At 41.1% G+C, this 21,244-nt stretch overlaps 1 protein-coding gene across 3 annotated transcripts in view; it reads left to right on the top strand.

Annotated features, from left to right (window-relative positions):
- Positions 1 to 21,244, top strand: part of bcas3 (BCAS3 microtubule associated cell migration factor) — a 937,438-nt gene that overhangs the window by 751,726 nt on the left and 164,468 nt on the right. Inside the window, exon 24 of one of the 3 annotated variants that reach the window (XM_049576751.1) lies at positions 7,883 to 8,217. The exons of the other annotated variants lie outside the window; for them this stretch is intronic. Within the exon in view, the coding sequence (XP_049432708.1) occupies positions 7,883 to 8,202 (320 nt within the window). The 3' untranslated portion in view covers positions 8,203 to 8,217. Of the gene's footprint in view, positions 1 to 7,882; positions 8,218 to 21,244 lie in introns of those variants that run through there. 3 annotated transcript variants of the gene reach the window in all.

Below are 21,244 nucleotides of genomic sequence, written 5' to 3'. Positions count from 1 at the left end.
TAGCCACTTTGCGGTCATGACTGTATTTGAAGTTTTCCTACATCAAGGCTCACACAAGATTCTGTTTTTTGATCCATGGATGGGGCTTTTAATGTGTCCATTCTTCATCGGTGACACAGAGAGTGATTATTTGTTATGTTTTCAGTAGCCCTATCGTTTGGGCAGCTCAGATCACCCGTCTATATAATCCCCCTCCAAAACCTTCCAATGTCAAATTACGGTTTTAATGTTTTTCTTTCCTATTTTTGGGCAAGGAAAGCCAGCATTATGATGTTATGGCCATCCAGGACTTACTCTCTGTTCTCTCTCACCATAGTTTGGAATTTAATTGTGTTTTGACAACTCTTTTCCATGGCTGGCCCAATTATAGCCTCCAGTTGGGCTGGTAATGATAGCTGTTAATGGGGTGAAAAATGGACGTGCATCTCTGAGAGAAACCATAAGCAGATCCTCTGGAAGGAGAGGTGGGAGCCAAGGAAAGCACAGGCAGGAATGACCTCGTTTTACTCCCGTCCTGTGAAGGCCTTTATATAGAATACATGGCTCCCAGCGTGTCCTCCAGAGCCTTTACTATCTTATTATTCCGCCATTTTGTCACTGTTAAAACATCAGAGCAGTTGGTAGCAGTGTCAGGGCTACTGTATGAGGCCATGGGAATGACTCCGACTGACCCGTCACACACACATACACACATTTCTGAATGTCGTCAAATTTCTCACGCTTTTTTCCATCCTCTCTGCTTGCTTCTCCTCCCTCCTCCACAGCCTCCTTTTTTCCCTTGTTTCTTTGTTGGAGGGAAAGTATTGATCGGCCTCTTCCCAAAGTTATTTTTAATCAAAGATAAACAAGGACACCACATTTCCTTGGGAGATGTTGGTTTGCCCGAAGTGTCTTGCTCTTTCTTACAGTTTTCTGTACACTTGAGGGAGGCGCTGGGTGGGAGATATGAAGCAAGAGATGTGAGCATGAGGGCTGCATTACATAAAGGGAGGTTGGGTCCAGCGGGTGTTTAGAGAATAACACAAGTGCCACCAGTGAGTGGGAGACGTGGGAAGTCCGGCTTTAGTCTCAGTTAGTTGTAGCACATCCTATTATTATCCCCCAGACTGTGCGACAACGCTGACCAGAAGAGACCCTAAACACACACACACACACACACACACACACACACACACACACACACACACACACACTCAGAGTTCTCCCCTCTCTCACACAGGCACAGGCCAGGCCATTCCCAAGTCTTATTTCTTCTGGACTTTATGGGAACACTTAAATTTAGCCCTGGCAAGGCGTGCAGGCATAATAATCAAAGCTCTCGTCACCAGGCTCCCAGTGCTAGGTGGTCTGGCTGCTCTGGAGGGAAACTCTCACCCAGTGGAAGACATGCTTCCTTCTTTGCACACTGGCACATTTGGGGCCCATAACTCTTTTTTCCTAATATCTTCAGCCCATGCTTTTGCAAGCTAGTATAACTGACACCTCTGAAACACAACCATAAAAGCAAAGGTATGGGGCTTAACGAGTGCAGGGTATGGGTTGGGATAGTTTTAGGCCCTGTTTACATGCAGCACTGAAGGACCAGATCCAGGGCTGCTCTTCTCTTGGCTAACAGCAAGCAGCAGCAGCAGCAGCAGCAGCTGTAAAACAGTCCCAACAAACCCACACCATCTTAATTTACAGCACTTTAAGATGGAGAGACCTCTGATGAGGATGTTTTTGGCAATTATTTTAACAATAATAAAGTTTTTGTGGTATTAAGAGAATATGGAGATGCTGAAGACCTTCAAGACACATTAATATGTCTTCTTGACACCTGCTTCTCAGTTTGTATAAGCATGTCACCGCTGCACTGAAACACAACAAGACAGGCCAGGCAAACCAAAGTGAGCTGGAAGTCAATACTGCTAACTTCAGTGCCAAACTGTGTACAGTCAGTTGATAAAGTGCTAAAACAAATGCTCACACATACATGTACACTTAGATATCCAGTGTTTTTCAACAAATAATCACAAACTACAATGCAGTCCCATAAAAACAGAGCAAATAAGTGTGCTTGTAATAATAGGAAATAAAAACAAGCAGAAATTGTAATAAAAATCGCAAAAAATATTTGGAGACAGAAACAACTAATCTCCAAGGTGTACAGGTCTATACATTCTCAAAAGCCCAAAATAAATGGAGACTGTCCTAGCTCACATCACCAGCAAGCGTCAAAATAGTCCAACATTCATCAGTGACCCAGCTAACAGTGGCCACAGTAACCTTGGCCCTTTCACCAGGGAAAAGCTCAGCACATTCAGCAGCATCTTGCATGTGTTTCTTTTCATCCTGTCTTCTCCATTTTTACTAATCACATTTACCACAAAAACTTAAGACACATGGAAACTCTTCATGATGAAAATGACTGAGCCAATCAGATTTCAACAAACACAAGGATCACTCTAAATTTGGAGGGGTCACTCATGTCCCCTCTTAATATGTAAGTATTAGATTGGCTCAGTTTGACGAGGCAGCATTCCACTCTGTGCTGTCTGCAGCTGTTAGTGCTAGGCTGGCCCATATACGGCCCAGGGCCATACAGTAACGACTGACATTAGACATTAAAAAAATAAAAACTCTATGACCATCAGCCAGTTCGGTCAGGAATGGACTGGATGTTCAAGAGTCTTCCTGAACTTCCTGATGGCTAGTCCACCCTTGAGCATTTGTTTGTTCTCTTTAGAAGGAATTTTGGTGTAGCAACATTAAAGGACCTTGCAAGCCAAGACCATATTTTTCGTCCAAAATTGTCACGTTGAAAAATAAATATAACCTCATGTAGTGTCAATAACATTTACAAACTGACTCCTTTATTAGTCAGTCTTTATCTGTCATCAGAGTTTTCAGAATAGGTTTTATTGCATTATTTTGCATCCGTCAAAGGTTTTTATTGACCTAGAAGCTGTGAAGAAAATATGATGTGATCTGCGTGACACATCTGCAACGAGAGAGGAACAGTATCATTTCATAACTCAGATATCCTACTTTCAGCAGGCCAGATAGTAATATTCAGGTGGATGATGAAGAGGAAGAGGTGTATGTAATAGAGGATGAGGACGGCATGTAGACAGACAGACAGAGGGGGTCAGTGTGGACACAGACAAGGAGGACAGCTCAGCCCCTTCAGGTAGCAGGGGTGCAGAGAGTGGCCACAGTCAGGGAGATATCTCCAGTAGCAGAGAAGCAAGGCGGAAATATGTGTTTCCATTACATCTTGTATCACAGAATTTTACCATGAATAGAACAAACTGAACTGATCAGACTCAGTGTGGAAGATTTCTGTGTGAATTGATTTTCTTCAAATGACGGAATTTAGAAAACACATATTAAAAATATGGACTTGGTGTGCATAAACATTAACTTTGAATGAAAATGTTATTGATGCTCTGTTTGACAATGGTACCAGAAGAAAAAGAAAAGCTATCATTTTAATTCTGTGGTCATTTAAAGACCAGGGCCGTCGCAACCGGACAGGCAAACTAGGCAATTGCCTAGGGCCCCGAGCTGGAAGGGGTCCCCCAGAGATGGCTGACATTGGTCCACATCAATGACAATATGATGGAACCCCTATAGACACTGCAACAACGACAACACGTTGGAATCCCCCCTAATGGGGCCCCCTACTAGCTGCTGCTTGTGAGTGGCTAAGTAGGGTGACCAGATGTCCCGCACTGGGCGGGACTGCACAGCATTTCTGTTTCTTTTCATGCGTCACGCAAATTGAGACCATGTCCCGCATGATTGGTTGCCACCCACGCTAGCATTGTTGGAGTACCTCACGGTACCACTACTGTGGGATAAGTTCAAAGTCCAATTGCACCATTGCGCATGGACACTCACCCTCTTGCGCAAGCAAAATAAATCATTCAGCATGCAAGTACAGATTTCAACCAGCAGCAGAAATGAAAGGTGAATCCTGCCAGTTGTGGGTTGAACGGGGGTCACAGACGGCGTATTCCTGTCAAATACGCCGCAAGATAAGGCTTACCGGTGACTGGGAAGTCCGGCTCCAGGTCCAATAATTTCCTCTTTGTTGATTTCATGACTGCCCAGAAATACGTGAACAGCCGAGCCGTGGCGGCACACAGGTGTGATGTGTCAGAGGAGAAACGAGCCGTTCACATTTCTGTCTTTGTGGCAGGTAACGGTCCACAAACCTCACCACACTTTAGGGACTGTTCTTTACTTATGGAGGGACTGTTCTTTACTTGTCAGGGGAGGAGGGTGGCTGGTTGATTTTTATTTTATTTTTTTTATTTTATTTTGATCCCCCCTATGTTAATCACTTATTGATGCTGTTTTTGAAGTATGAATAAGTCAATAAGTAATTTATTCCATTGAAATATCATTGATGTATTAGGCCTATAGAAAAGTGATTTATCTTTTTATAAATGGCAAAAGGCACATCTGCCTAATTTTTGCTGTGGTATTGTGATACTACTCAGAACCATGATACTTTCAGTGATATCATACTTTCATTGGTATCTGGGGGAGGGGCTCCAAGGTGCCTCTTGCCTAGGGCCCCCAGAGTGTCTTGAAACAGCCCTGTTAAAGACTTAGGCTAAGTTGATGATGTTGTGGTGGACTGCATGATATTGAGGTATAGTCTTTTATATATAGTACTAATGTATGTAGGTATGACCTTAGACTTGAATCAACAGCTCTTCTAAGCTTCACTAAGATATTTTGGTGCGTTGATAAAATATATCGCAGCACTGTGGTATTGGATTGTATTAAGTTACACAAGTGTGCTGTATTCAATAATGTAAATAATAAACTGCTAACTTGGTGTATGCTTTTTTGTTTAATGATTAAAGTCAATGGTTTATCCATGTAATGCAAGCAGAGAACAGATGACTGCAAAGCACAACTGACAACACAAGTGAACAACAACTTGTGAAGTTACATTTCTACACTTATAAGTTATGTGGTCTACATGACTTCATACAATGCAATGTAAATGTTATTCACAGCATGAAAGCCCTCATGAGGTCAAAGGTGATGAGGTGCTAAGGAGGTCTCTGACACTTGACACACACAGACAGTGGCTGCCCTGACTCCCCACAGAGTGAAACTGTCACCACCTGGAGTGGAGGACTAATTAGCCTGTGATTTCTGTAATGTACTTTACTTGGATTGGTGTGTGTGTGTGTGTGTGTGTGTGTGTGTGTGTGTGTGTGTGTGTGTGCGTGTGCATGTGTCCTGATCCATGATTCAGATTTGTTTGGCCAACTGTTCTCAAACCAGTTTGTTCTCTCTCTTTTCATGTTGTCCCCGTGGTGTCATCAATGGATCCTAACAGGTCAGTGTATTTTGTTACTCCCTGTATACCACCGTTGTACTCTCCTACTGGTGTATTAAAACACAGATTTTTTATGCAGTTCTGTCTGGGCTTGTGTTGAGGCTAGGAGTTGAGTCACCTTAAAGGGCCAGTTCTATCAAACCACATACCACTCAAGTACACCTAGCACAGTCTCACTATGCAAAAAGTTTTGGTTTAATGTGCAGTAGATTTTAGAATTCTGCTGCCACTACAACATAATCCATAACAAGATAATCTACCAATACTCGTGGTGACAGTTTTCACTATGTTCTACTTTTACTATTTTACAAATGTTCCAAATGAAAATCACATACAGGAAGGTCTGATTAAAATCCCCATGAAATGGAGAGATGAAGAGATCACCATTTTATTGTAACTCTACTTGTGACTTTTTGCTGCTTGAGTATAAAATGAATAATTAATAGTGTGTAACATTTAGGGTGATTTAGTGGCATCTAGCAGTGAGGATTGCAAATTGCAACCAGCTGACACTTCTTTAGGTTAGAATTCCTTCGGTGGTCATTGTTCAGGGTTCAGGAGGTTTTTACAGGGAGCTGAATTATCCACAGAGGTCTCTTCCTCTCCAAAACAAATGGGTCAAGTGATTATAATAAGTAATAACACTTAATAAAGCAGTTTCATGTTACAAATCTGTGTTTCTCCTCTGATGTTTGGCACATTGCAGAGAGGCCACTAACCTAGTACCTGCTAATGTGTTCCCACCTATTTTCTCTGATAACTTTATGTGCGCTGACCTTTTTTCTGATCTCTCTCTCTCAGAGAGAGAGATGGCAGAGAGGCCACTAACCTAGTACCTGCTAATGTGTTCCCACCTATTTTCTCTGATAACTTTATGTGTGCTGACCTTTTTTCTGATCTCATATGAGTTTTTTATCAGGAACCAAATTATAAGCAGAGGTCTCTTCCTCTTCATAACAAACGTACCTGGTGATTTAAACCACTAAAAACATGGAATATGGCAGTTTTACTTAAGAAGTCAGTGTGTCTCTGATGCTATTTGGTATGTTGGAAATGGACCGCTATCTAGCACCTACTATGTCACCTCTTTTCCCTGGTAATTTATAACAGTTTCTTGTTTGAAAAAACCCCCAGTGTTTTCCCAATGCTATACTGCCAGAGGGGCTGCTATAGTGGCCGAGGCAACATGCAAAAGCATGAATGGTTCCATCTAGAGCCAGTGTTTGATTGGTCCATTCTGGGCTACTGTAGAAAGATCACAGTGCAATGTGATGATCTCTGTAGATGAGGACCCACTCCCTATGTAGATGGAAACAGCTCCTTTTAAGTAAACGAAAACACTATGATTCTTAGTTTCTTATACACTAAAGAAAACATACCAATTATATTAAATTTATGCCAGTATAGCCCCCTAAATCCCACACACTAGACCTTTAAAACCTGTCTAACCACAACTCACTAGTTCGCATTTTTAAATGACCTCTCACTGTGTTATGACTTGCCCCAACATCATGTTTAAGAAGGAAATTCATCACATTAAATATTTCACCGCTGCAAAGATGTTTTTTTTCTTTCTTCATAAAACTTGACTGTCTATGCAGTAGAATGATACAAATACTTTTGAAATTGGTGCTACATGACCAGAGAAAACAGAAGAAAAAGGCTATTGCATTCACTTGTGCTCAAGAGGTAGAAAAGCTACAACTACCAAAATGCACTGCTCATCACCGGACCAAAAGACACTCCCACTGGTCACCGCCAAAGTGTGGCCAAAACAGGCAGGGGGACAGGAGAGGAGGAGCTCACCCCGTTTGAACAGAAAGTCGCCTGGGGTCAATTGAAAGCAGACAATTAATTATGTGAACTGTATTTACAGTTTCCATTTGTTAATTTTATACACCACTTACATGAATCACTCACTATTGTTGTAAATTAATGCAGAAGTGCGCTGGGGAAAAGGTGGGGCTGATTAAGAAATGTCACACTTTACGCACGGGTTTAGTGACATGAGTAATTTACGCACAGAGACAATCAGGGGCTTGTTAGAAAGCTAGTAGTAGTTTAACCAGCAAAACCACCAACTACTGACTACTACTGATGCTGTGAAGACAGGATACTATTTGGGGGCCCACATGCTCAATGCACATCACGGGATTAATATTAGGACAATTAAAGAAATAAATTATTTACTCACCAAGATGCCACCCATCGCGCATAGTGCCAGCTTGTAGTCTGTTCCCAACCATGCTGTTACTCAGAATGTATGAATCATGCGTTGAACCAGGCCATCTCGCCACAATGTTGGTTAATCACATTTGCACATCACATATATCTGTACATTGATTGAATGAAAATGCTTCTCGTCGACAAAAACAAATTCATCCTGCGATGGCGCTTTGTGTGTGCAGTCGATAGCTCCGATAACATTAGGAAAACCGGCTCTTGCTGCAAATTGCGCTTTAATGTTGGCCTGTTCAGCTGCATTGTATGGGAATTTGATATACCTGGCTGACATGCAGATAATTCCGTCCCACACAGCTGGCATGGCTCGGCTCAGGGTCAACTGGCACAGTCCCGATCAGTTGGCCAGCTCCCTCTGGAATGCCCCTGTTGCTGGGAGCCCCAGTGTGGTCAGCACCGGATACAGGCAGTGCATGGCTCCTCGCCGTATCGTGCTCCAAGGCTGGCCGCAGCTCTGCACACAGTTCCAGGAGGATTGCCCTCGTGAACCAATGCGGCAAATACTGCTAAAGCAGCCATTGTTGTTAATGGTATTTTCGGCACCACTTTGCGCATGCTTTTATATCCACTCATGTAATTGCAGACACGTGGGTGTGTTAATTGTTCATCAGTGTTGATTGTTCATGTGTCTCTGATGTGCACATCACTCTGAGGACTAATTGTTTTCACATTTATTTATTATAACAGTTTCCCAGCATCACCTCTAAGTGTCGCCAAAGGATCAACAGGTGTAGAAACGTGCGTACGCCAGCCATTAAGTTGGCGTGAGGCACCGCAAATTTCCATGGTCATTTCACTCTTGATACATCTGAACTTTGCCGTGGAAAAGGACGTACACCAACGTTTTTGTGCGTACGTACCCTTTGTACATGAGGCCCCAGGTATGTAAATCCCTGTAAGGGTGATGTCATTATGCATAACTTCCCTCAACATGATCAGGGTTGTATGTCCCACTGGCCCATATAGCTTTATTGCTCTATTTGTCACTGCCAGTATTTTGGGATTTTTTTCACACTCCCTAGGTGAAGAGTAATGAATGATGGCCGACTGTCACGGCTTTCTTCCTTCTCCCCATTTTCTCTCTGCTCCGTGAGAAAGTCGGGGAGGATGGAGTGAAGTAAGGCTGTTCATCAGTCCTCTTACAGAGAGAGAAAGAGAGAGAGAGAGAGAGAGAGAGAGAGAGAGAGAGAGAGAGAGAGAGGGAGAGAGATCGAGCTCTGAGGAAGTGAAGGTGTAGGAGGCTTGGTTTAGCCAAGGGGAGTCCCAGCAGGAATACACACACACATATGCACAGAGGAAGAATAACACTCATATATCTGGCGTGTCAACAACTGGCCTCTGTTTGCTCAGTGCTGACACTAGCACAGCTGAACTGCTACTGGAGTTTCTCATCACCCTCGTTTTGCAATTTGTGTGTGTCAGTAGGTGCACAAATGGCTGCTCAGAATCTGTGTGTATTGGCCTGTATTTCCATCTGTATTTGTTTTGCATGAGTGAATCTAGGGGGTCCCTTGTAAAGTATGTTTGTATGTGTGTTCATGTTTGCTATTGACCAGACTGACTCAGGCTGAACTTTCTGCAGACAAACGCTGCATGAGACCTTCTGAGCTACTCCAAAATTTTCTAGCCACACTAGCAGCATGGCTTCAGAGATAGCGATGTAGATTGGTCGGTCCAACACCTTGGTCCAGACTGAAATATTTCCTCAGCTTTTGTATGTGTGGGTCTCCAAGAATGAATCCTAATGAATTTTATTTAAAAAGACTGGCTATAGTTTTACTGCATCAGGCCCCTGAAATGATCAAATGAAATGATCTGAGAAGCCAACATAACTCCTTGGTTGTACTGTTTGCAACTTAAAGAAATATAAAATTTGTAAACATTGCCATATTTTAAAGGGTCACAAGCATGGACTTTTTTGTTTTTAAGTGAAATGTCTCAGCTATTGAAAGGGATATTTTGTAATATAGAACAGAAACTCATGGTGCCTAGAGAATACACCCTAAAGACTCTGAGGATCACCTGACTTTTCCTCTAGCACCACCAGTCGATGGACAATTTTTAGTACTGAGTAAAATGCCTCAACAGCTTGTGGTTGGATTGTCATTTCATTTGGAGCAGACACACATGTTCCAATCAGAACGACCTGCAATCACTTTAGTATATGTTTTGGGTAATTATCATTTATCAAGCCCCCCTGAGTGTAAAGTCAAAAATTAAATCTATCCAATATCAATAATAGTTATTGACTAAAAAACTAGCCCTGAATGTTTTATAAAAAAGCCCCGGATCTAAATATATAGGTTATATATGTGTTTTGAAAAATAAGAATAGCCAAATAATAATTTAAAAAAAGCCCTAGATATAATACTCCAACCACACTTATACTTGAATGATATACTTAGTTACATTCCACCACTGAAAACATAAATAGATACATTTCACTATTTTTCAACTCTGGTAAATACATTTTTAATGATAGCAGTTGTATTCTGTATTCTACTCAATACTTATAACTAACAGCTTCTAATATTTTTTTTTGACTTAACATAAACTTAATAAGTAATGTAAAAAAAAAAAAAAAGGGTTAAGGGTAAATGAGGTGCCAGAGTTCATTTTAAAAAAAGCAGCAAAATAGAGCCTGTTCATTAAAAAAATTCCCAGGGGAGGATCCCCACAGACCACCCTACAGAGGTCCAGGCTAAGCCTCCATTGTCCTTACATTCTATAAACGCCTTTGTTCAAAACTAATGACTTTGTGTCTAGTTCTAATTAGCAATTGTTAAACTCAGTTAGTGACCATGGTGAACATTACTTGTGTGTGTTAAACATATGCAAGTTATCATTGTTATTGTGAGCTTGTTAGTATGACATTGAGTACCTCTTTACATTGACTGTACCGCAACACCACTGGTAAGGACTAAATATAACTCTGGACCTTAAATTCATCTTTTGGTGTTCTCCATAAAGAACATTACAACCTCACAGAGCTGCTAGCAGAGAGAGATCGCTTCTTCAACGAATCTTTTTCTCTTTCTGTTGTCTGACTGGACTGTTGCCCACCTCTCCTCTCTGTGGATTTAATAAACTACTGAGCCACACATTGGAGTTCTATGTGTGCACTTAGAGGAGTCAGAATGTTTTCTATCTGGAAAGTATCAAGTCTGTTATGATTTGTCCACTTTGCATGAGAAAAACTTTGGTTCCAGTGTGAGAAGGTACTGGGTCCTTTTTCTTCTCAATTCTATGTAGAAGTACAATAGATACTTCAGTCTAAGGTCTTGCAAAGTCATCCTCTCCAAGGCCGTGAAAAGGAGCTCCATTAAAAATTATTGCCCTCAGAAAAAGAAATCACTTAACTGCGTGTTTGATCTTCCTTATGAAATATGCCGTCGGACAGCGTTTCATATAATCCCATACTGTTCATAGTCGACAGCAGGCCTTGTGACAGCCGTAAATTACAAAATGGCCGACCTAAGCAGAGGAGCGAAAAGGAAGAAAAGGGAGGGGAAAGATAGCAAAAACACACTTTGGTAACCTAGCATTGCCCCCGCTTCTGCTCCAGCTCCCCATGGGATCAAACAAGAGGGAGGATTTGGACAAGTAAATCATTTCCTTCAAGTGGTGAACTCTCGGGGCCGACAGAATGACTCAGACGAGAGAGTGTGTGTGTGTGTGTGTGTGTGCGCGCACGCACATATCAAGTGTGCATCACAGCAACACTTTGCCAGAAAGCCTAGTTTTTTTCATTCACACTCTTCCCCAAACGCTGGAAAATGTTAGACTTTGAAGTCCAGATAAGGCAAATTCATCACATTCTCTATGGCTGCTGTTGCTGCTGAATAAAACCATTAAGTTGGAGGGGTGAAAGAATCCTTTCATTCAATCAAAAAAAAAAAAAAAACTTAGACTTTCACAAGATTCAACAAAATGATTCTATTGATTTACTTTTGTTTTTTGTTTTTTAAACCGCACCCACCCATAAAGCTTAGTAGCAGAACCAACCCGTTACTTGTCATCATGTCTAACGCGTGATTAAACACACACAGGCTACAGTCAGTCAGTTAAGCTGGGTTCTCCATTCTTACATTACAAATCCAGCAGAGGAGAGGTCTCTTTCACTGGCTGCATTTGACACTGGAATGGGGAAAACATTCTGCACAATCACTGCCAGGTTAGGAAACATTTTAGCATGCTCCTTCCACCACCATAGATCCTCAAAAGGATCCCTCTTGGGTGTCTTGAACTCAATGTAGGCTCAGTGCAAGTTCGGTACAGCAGAAAACCCCCAAATGCATGAGGATCAGTTTGTTTTTATTTGTTTTGAACAGGCAGCAGTGCAAGTGTCAAATATAGACACAGTCCCCTTGCTGGGGAGTAAGGGGGCAGTTAGCCCACTGGCAACTTTGGTGAACTATTTTCATCATAAAATTTCAAACACTTGTGCATTACACCGTATGAGCTCATGAATACATAAACTGTTACAGCTCAAACTCCTAATGGCACTTCAACTGCTGTAAGTGCTTAAACTTCAGCTGCAAATCTCATGCTATGGTTCACATGCAGACTGTTAAAACCTGACATTTTTACCTGTTCTCAGGTTACAAAAAAACTAGCCTTTCCTGGTTAAAAGACGTTCAAAGGGTTCTAAAAAATTGCTAAGACCTTGAGTGAAGATTTTCTTTTCATGAAATTACTGTTTCCAAGGTCAAGTATTTTAATTTTGGTAGAAAGGCAATGGTAGAAATTTAAGGTTTTTTTTTTCATTTCTGCCTGATTTCCATATTCATTTCTCCAAAACAACAACAAAAAAATCCTAAACAAAAAATAATAGTTTGTGGCTCTTTTATTGGGAAGTCCCAGATTCAATTTAGTGGTCATTCTTCTTCATTCTTGTGTTGCAGATCATATATTCTGTCAACCTAAAAGTGTCTGCCTTTAAGACACTGTCACAGAAACATTTTGACCAAAGCCAAAGTGTTGATTTATAGGCCCGCTCCAAGATTTTACAGAGATTCTCCTCCCCTGTCTGCGATTCACTAATAATTCACAAACAGTAATATTACTGCCTCCCCCCATGTTCTTTTGTCAGAGTGAAAATTGAACTTGTGACATTTATAGTTGTGCTCTGATGTTATTGTACCAGGAGCAGCCTTCCTTTGAAAAAGCCCCTGTCTTTCTTTTACAGCTTCACCTTCTTATGGAATTCCTTCATGTGAGTGTGTGTGCGTGTTTGTGTGTCAGAGGTGGGAATATTTTGTCTTTCCTGAGTTATCCTTTTTCACTTAATAAAAGTTTGGCTTCTCTGAGGAATAATGCAATTCAAAGAGCCTGACAGGACTGGAGACACTGTGTGTGTGTGTGTGTGTGTGTGTATGTGTTTCTTGCTTACCTGCATGTGTGTATGTGTTTGTGGTTTGAGGATGTTGTGAGCGCTTGGTGAGAAGAAGCAGAACCTGGATCTGTTTTCTATCACAGTCAGCTGCCTAGACCCGACTTCTCACACACACACACACACACACACACACATACACACAACAGAAGCACTCTTCATAAGAAGGCCAAACATGACTAAAGCTTACAGTGGTGCACATGTACAACACAAAAGTACAAACGGCCTTCACTAAAATTAGATTTCATGTAATGCTGTTTTATAACCTGTGATAATCTGAAAATTTTTCATTAAAGTTAATGTCTGCAACTTTGTCACACGGGAGTGAGTCAATGTATATGCAGCTCAAGAAAGCTTTTACACTGACTGGTCTGTACACACAGTAGCTGTGTTCTGTACAACAAACTAATTCTATGTTTTTAGCATGTAGTGTGCCTACATTGGACAAGTAACAAAAATAAGAACACTCGGTCAGTATGCAAACTAAATCCATTTAATGATTTATGAGTATTCTGGTGACAGACACTGTTGTCCCACAGTGCAATGCACACAAAAGTTAGAAGAGCCACTTACAGCTAGGTCAAAAGTATAAACAATTTTAACTTTTTATTTTGAGGTTTGATTGTTATCTCAAACTAAGGTTGGGACTCGTTAGGATTTTAACGATTCCTTCTTAATGATCTGATTCCTTACCGATTCCTCTTACCGATTCCTACATTATATTCATTATTCTTGCTATACTTAAACAAGTATATAATAAACACAAATGCAATCATACAAATACAAAAACTTTATTCTAATTGTTGCACAGCACAATTAGATGAAAATACACATTTGTGTGTGGTGTGTATTTCAGATTTAGAGCTTGTATCATCTCCCTGAGAATATATAACAACAAAAAGTGATTCTCTGATTTCTACAGTAACACTATTACCTGAAATTAACCACAGCAATGTAATAAAAAAAATCCTTATATGCATTCATGCTTGGGCACTGTTATTTACGTGACAGCACCTGAACAGAACACACACACACACACACGCACACACATTGGCTGTTTGTTTCTACCGCTCCCCTCGCTGGAAGCGGACCTCCCCCCGCCCGCCTCTGCCTTGATTAAATGCTGAAAATTAAATAAAAGAGGGAGACAGGTTTTTCCTGTTTTATCTTATTTTGTTATATTTCTCCCTCTCCCCTCGCTGGAAGCATCCGACCTCCCGTCGCCCGCTCCCGTCTCAAACACGGAGGTCTCCCTCTCAGCTGAGCACCCACGGTGCACGCCCAGCCTGTTAAATAGTAACCATGACAACTGTGTGACACAAACTCAGTGCCTTAGTGATTAGATAATGTCGGGCTCGGTCGGGTTCGGACAGAAATATGCGGCCCATGCCGCACTCTAATGGAAATGCACGTGACGTTTTTTTTTGTTTTTTTTTTTTTAACAATCTAGGAACTGTTTGTAGGAACCGTTACGCCAAATGTGATGGAACCGGTTCCGGAACCGGAACTTTGGACCCAGTTCCAAAAAAGAACCGGATCCGAATCCCAACCCTATCTCAAACACAGATGTAAAGTAAGTAAGATAGAACCAAACGTCTGTTAATTATCATAAAAACATTTTCTTTACATTCCTAACAAATCGCAAACATAAAACACATCACCTCCTCTGTACTTGATCATTGTTGTTAGGGGTGGGCAATATATCAAATATACTCGATGTATTGCAGCTTGTCACTTGTGGATGTATAAAATGACCATATTGGGAACATCAAGCTTAAATTGTTAAATCATTTTTTTTAGCTATACACATGAGACTAGATTTTGCATTTTGGTGTTCTTGTCTCCTATAGCACTCTCCCTCTCACAGACAAACACACACAAAGAAAGACACACACACTCCTCCAACCATCCAGATTAATTTTCTTATCTGCAGGGCTCCAGACCGCTAATGTTAGTATTTAGTTGCATTAATGGAGCACCACTGCGACTTGCAAATATTATTACTACATGGACTAGAAAGCTTTTAGTTTATTTCCAGCTTACAGTTAATAAATCATAACGTTTAATAGAGCCACGTTAACAGTTTGACTTAACAAGATTAGCAATAGCTTGAGCAGAGGAAGTTTGTGACGTTGTGTTTGCAGGGCTCCAGACTGCAACTATGTAGTTGCAATTTGTGACCATGGAGCACCAGCGCGACTTGCAAATATCATGAATATATGAACAGGAGAGCTGGTATTGTGTCTACAGCTCACAGTGAATAAATCCTCTTGTTAAAAGGTGCAGCAGCTACAGTTAAACTTTGTGCTAACTGCTAACGGCTAACTGTCGACCAGAAGTGTCAAGTTCACAGCAAAAACATCAAAAGCAGTAGCTGCACTTTGATTTATTTAGTTTTACCAATATTTGATCCAGCTTTATTATAACTAGTACTTTATTTTACTTTATTATGACAGTAGCTACTTTGTGTAACTTCATTGTAACTGTAGTTCATTTAATGATTTTGTATTTCAGTAGTCTACAGTACTTTAGAGGAGATTTTAAGAATTTTGATATATATTGTGTATAACCATTTAGCCTAAAACTATTGTGATTTTATTTTTAAGCCATGTCGCCCATCCCAAATTGTTGTTGAGAAACACCTTCAACACAGAGTTTTGTCACAGCAAGTGGAAAAGATGCATTATCCATCTATAGGTTGAATGCCTACTATATTATAAAAAAGAGTATATTATGTAAAAGTAAGTGAAGTATCAAGCTTAATTTATGAGCAAATATTGAATGTAAGATGTGTAAAAAAAAATTAGGGACATTTACCGTAGTACAGTATACCTGATAAAAGTTTTTTGCAGTGATTAGGTGTGTCACACACCTAATGACTGTTTATCTGCACTTGTTTTTGTGTGAAAGACATGCAGTTAGCTCATTAAATAGGCTACATATATTTAAACCAAACAGGGCAACGTTTTATGAGAGGAGTACATCATGTTGACATAAGACAGTCGTAACTATGTCATAAATAGTGACAGAATTGAAACTTTATGACTGTTGTCATTCACTTGATGAAGTCGCATGTGATACAGAATTGTTCTACACGTCTTGGTCATGACAACTTGCATCAGCCAGGGGCACATAGCCTTTAATAAACATGTCATGGTAGGCTTTATATACTACTCCACATACCGCCGACAGAATGTGGAATAGTTAGACCAGCTATGATACTAAAAAACCTCTTAAATCTTAAAGTCATGATTACATAGTAAGCAGTTTTATCCTGCTCAAATATAAGGCAAACATATGAACATCACTCCTAGCACATACAGTTCAAAGGAGCTCAGTGATCTATGCACTTGTGGTTTCCCTACAACTGTTTGTTATGCTTAAATAAAAGACATGTAATTATAGGGCAAATTAAAACTAACTCATATAGGATAGAAAGGTCCTGTCTTACTTATGGTCACACCCATAGCAGTGATGTCACAGCTGGTGCTTTTCATCAGTTGTTTAAAGCTACAGATGGTAAGATATATGAAAACAGCTTTGTGTCAGCAACAACCCATCAGGAGTCTGTATCGTAACTGTCAGTCATGTCAGTCACTCCATGAACTGTCAGACTAGGCAGCGCTGATCAAACACGAATCAAGATTCTATTTCTGCAGTGTCTATTTGTCACCTCAAATGATTTCATAAACATATTTCAGTGCACCGTTTAGCTGTATATTTAGAAAGTTCTACCTGGTCTCACTCTGAAGTCTTCGAAAATTGGTTCTTGATCAGTGACTTCCAGCGTCAGACACCTACAAAAAAAAAACATACTTTCACATCAGCATGATACGCAAACAATAGCTGTTATTGTTTAAGGGCACCCGGCTGCATCAGGAGGAAATGCGGCAAGACAACAACAAAAGTTAAGGCGGCGGAAGTCCAAGTAGGGCAGGTGGGAGGGGTGGTGGATGGGTCCAACAACCACTGACTTTCACCTAGGAGGCCGGTGTTCGCTAAACCCTGTTCTTTTTTCCTAAATCCTACTATGTGCTTTTGTTGCCTAAACCTAACCACATGTGTGTGTTGGCTGAACGTTATCTTGCAAGTTTGTTGTTGAAGGAAAAAAAAAATTCAAGTCGCGGTGTGGTACCAACATTTTGAAACTGTATGCAAACATTTCCTGTGACAACACAAGTGTATTTTGAAAACAGACAATGCATGAAACAGGCTGATGTTGACATGATGTCCCAGAATCAACAACCAACACAACTGGGGTACCTTGCATATCATATCTCGACATGGAAAGTTCATGACCAAGCATCAATATGTGATGAGGTCAGAGTGAGAATGTGTTGGAAAGCTGGTCTGACTGGTGGGCAGTGTTTTGTAAGAAAGCATGCATAGAAAACATTCAGTGCAGTACATTTTTGTTTCTGTTTTCTATATTATTTTTCTTTCCCTCTCCAATTCAGTGCAAATTACCTGTTAAAACTAATGTCCAACCAGGTATTATTTTTCTTACATCCTAATCAGCAATAATGGAATAATATAACCCCTCATACATATTCATCTCCAAATCACCAAGAGGCAGCTTTACCTGTGTTTATATTTTTGGCATGGCATATTTTTGAATTTCGCAAATTTTAGACTTCTGTTTATCTTTCTTTATAGACTTACACTTTTATTGGTATTCTTTATGTTTGCAGCTTTTATATTTGCACACTTTCCTGCTCTTTACTGCAAACTGCTGCACAACAGTCTTATTGTATCTTACACTACAAGTCCTCTTATTATGACAAAATTCTGAACACAGAACTTTTTAAATCATGGGATATTATTTCATTATCGTCTTAACCCTTTGAATTCTGCCATAGAAACAGTGGACCAGTGCATATGTTGGCATTTTTGTTTCTTGTGATGTCATTTCTTGGAGTATTTTCAAATCCTTCATTTCCCCAAAATCTGTACAACCTAAGCTAAAAGGTTAAGCAAGTCAATTAACCATAATAATTGTAAAAAGTGTTGAAATTATGCCATAATTTAAAAAATACAAAGATCAGGTGTTTTTTCATCAAATTTGAAAAAATAAACACAAAACATTTTGAATCAAAAGATTTCTAAATGTGGGCGGCACGGTGGTGTGGTGGTTAGCACTCTCGCCTCACAGCAAGAGGGTTGCCGGTTTGATCCCGGGCATGGGAGCCCTTCTGTGCGGAGTTTGCATGTTCTCCCCGTGTCAGCGTGGGTTCTCTCCAGGCACTCCGGCTTCCTCCCACAGTCCAAAGACATGCAGATTGGGGACTAGGTTAATTGATAACTCTAAATTGTCCGTAGGTGTGAATGTGAGCGTGAATGGTTGTCTGTCTTTATGTGTCAGCCCTGCGATAGTCTGGCGACCTGTCCAGGGTGTACCCTGCCTCTCGCCCAATGTCAGCTGGGATAGGCTCCAGCCCCCCTGCGGCCCTCAAGAGGATGAAGCGGTTAGAAAATGAAGATTTCTAAATGTAGAAACATGATCGAAATATTTCTTAAAGCCCCACAAGTTATTTGAACTGTGGACATGTTTTTTTTAGTTTTTGAGATGTGTTTATTTTTTATGAGCAAAGTGCACAGCTATTTTACTAGTTTCATCTGCAGCAGAAATATTTTTCCAGTGCCTACACTGATATTTTTTGATATTTCATATCCCTAAAATCTGTACAACCTAAAAGCTTGAGGGTTTTGTAAGTCAATATACCATAATAATTAATGAAACACTAAAGTAGTGTCATAGAGATATATATAAAAAAAAATGAATAAACAACAGACACTAGCCCATACCCATTGGTAGCTTTGTCACCTTCTACCTATGCCAATCCTCAATGCCTATGTGCAGTTTCACATAGATTGACCACGTCAGTGAGTAGAAAAATGTGGGACAGACAGAATGACTGACTGACTGACAGAATGACACACTGACAGTTTCCATGATTATGTACAGCATACCATACCATGACTTAGTCATACCACAAATTTGAAAAAAACCCCAACAACATTAGGTCACGGGGGAGCCACAGCGATCGGTCTGTTCCACATTTTTCTCCTGACTGACTTGGTCAATCCATGTGAAATTTGGCACAGTGGTAGAGGGTAATTAGAGGATGTGAATGAAGCAATATTACATTAATTGGCCAAAGGGGGGCGCTATAGCAACCGATTGAAATTGCAAACTTTGAATGGGCATATCTCATGCCCCGTGTGTTGCAGAGACATGAAACTTTGCACAGGGATGCCTCTCCTCATGAGCAACAAATTTGCCTCATGAACCCATAACTTCCAGTTATATAGACTTTCCACCACTTTGAATTTTTTGAAAAACACTTAAAATCGATCTCTTCCTAGGAAGTTTGACCGAGCTGCATGAAACTCGGTGAACATAATCTAGAGACCAATATCTAAAGTTCCCTCTTGGCAAAAGTTGGAAAACTTACTAAAACTGAGCTTCTATAAGGGGGCGCTAGAGAGCTAATTTCTTATCTAGGCCTAACCGCCATATCGATTTTTACTAAACTAGGTAGATATGTAGAACAGGACGCCTCAAGGTGACTGGAGAAATTTAACTCTAATTGGCAACTGGGTGGCGCTATAACAACAGAAATCATCAAATTCACAAAAACTCTGTCTGAATACATTGCTCTTCTTAATGGGTTCAGTTGACTATTTAATTTGCGATTTCCTATGACCTGTATCCCAAACACACACCATGTGAAACTGTACGTGGGTAACTGTGCACTCAATGGGTATGGACTAGTAGTAAGATTACTTTCAACCCACTTCTGATTTTATTGTATTTTGGATTGCTTGTAGCATAACGTAATGATGTAATTGCAAGCAGAAAATGTGATGGCATAAAAGTTTATCTTGCAAAAAGAATGTATGCTTTAGCTCTTACAGTTTTTATTTTAGATTGATCTTATACAGGATCATGAAAACAAGGTCCTGTTTTGGTGGGTTAATTTATGAAATTCTTACCCCTTTGTTGAGTATTTGCCTTAACAAACAACACAAACCCTGGGCAGTGATGATCCCATGCATACATATATGTGGTTGTGGTGTAAGCATGCCATATAGCTGAGGCTGTAGAATGCAGATGAGGGTGGGAGGAGGGCTTCTGTGTGTGTCTGTAGGAAACAGAGTCATCAAACAAGTAGAAGGCAGGGTGCTGAGAGCTGAGTAATGCCTTTACTCACCAGAATGAGCCAAGATGAGCATGTGTGTTCCATTGCCAATATATCAGTAAATGTGCTCATGTTGGTTCCACACAAGCTGTTTTGGCCTCACCCTGTTCTTCCCAGAGGATGCTGGCAATGGCAATGAGGAGGTGTCACTTGTGTATCATTTACATGTTTATTTTCATTTGAATTTGTCCCCTTTTAGCTTGTTTTAACTTGTTTTCAGAGTGTTGTTGTGTTTTGGAGATCAAAGATATCCTCACATCTGTTGGAACCACCGCCCCCCACCCTCACTCCAACCCCTGGTTGCCCCCAGCATGCCCCCTGCTACCCCACAGAACTCATCAGTTCAACTGAGCCCACCACTGCTCTGGTGCAGGAGTAAAGGGTCCCTGAGGAGGACCGGGCTCTGCTCATCCACTCAGCTTAGGAGGGCAGGGATTGGGTTTAGGCGACAGGTGCCAGAGGGACCAGCCAGTCCCTTCACAACAACACACACACACACACACACACACACACACACACACAGAAATACATACACACTGAATCTGGCCATGCCTTAATCCCCAACCAGCTGTTGCAGTTGCTAGCCCAATCAGTCTAAAGTGTCGAGTGCTGAGGGAGCTTGTACATGTTTGTGTGTGTTGATGTGTGTGTGTGGGTCAGGTAGCTGCCACGCATGCCAGTCATCCTAGCAGTCCTGAGCGCCTGGAACAAGACCCCTGTCCACTTGATGATGGCCCGGGTGCCCAGCCTGATAGATTCATAACACATGTTCCCCTGGCACTGTCAGCATGCGCACGCACACACACACGCACGCACGCACGCACGCACGCACACACACACACACACACACACACACACATAATAGACCCTCATTCATTATCTTCCCCCTCGCTCAGATTGCCCCAATCCTATCACCGTCCACCCCAAAGGCCAGAAGAGGTGAGATGGGGCAGACACTCCTCTGTCCTCATACCCTCCCACTTTGCGTTTGGGCTGGCCCATCCCTGTGTGACCCCATGGACATGAGCTAATCCATCAGGAGCCCGAGGCGGGGGTGTTTTGGTA

The sequence above is a fragment of the Epinephelus fuscoguttatus genome, linkage group LG5, assembly GCF_011397635.1.
Source record: "Epinephelus fuscoguttatus linkage group LG5, E.fuscoguttatus.final_Chr_v1".
Classification (NCBI taxonomy): domain Eukaryota; kingdom Metazoa; phylum Chordata; class Actinopteri; order Perciformes; family Serranidae; genus Epinephelus; species Epinephelus fuscoguttatus.
This window is presented reverse-complemented; position numbering and strand designations above follow the sequence as displayed.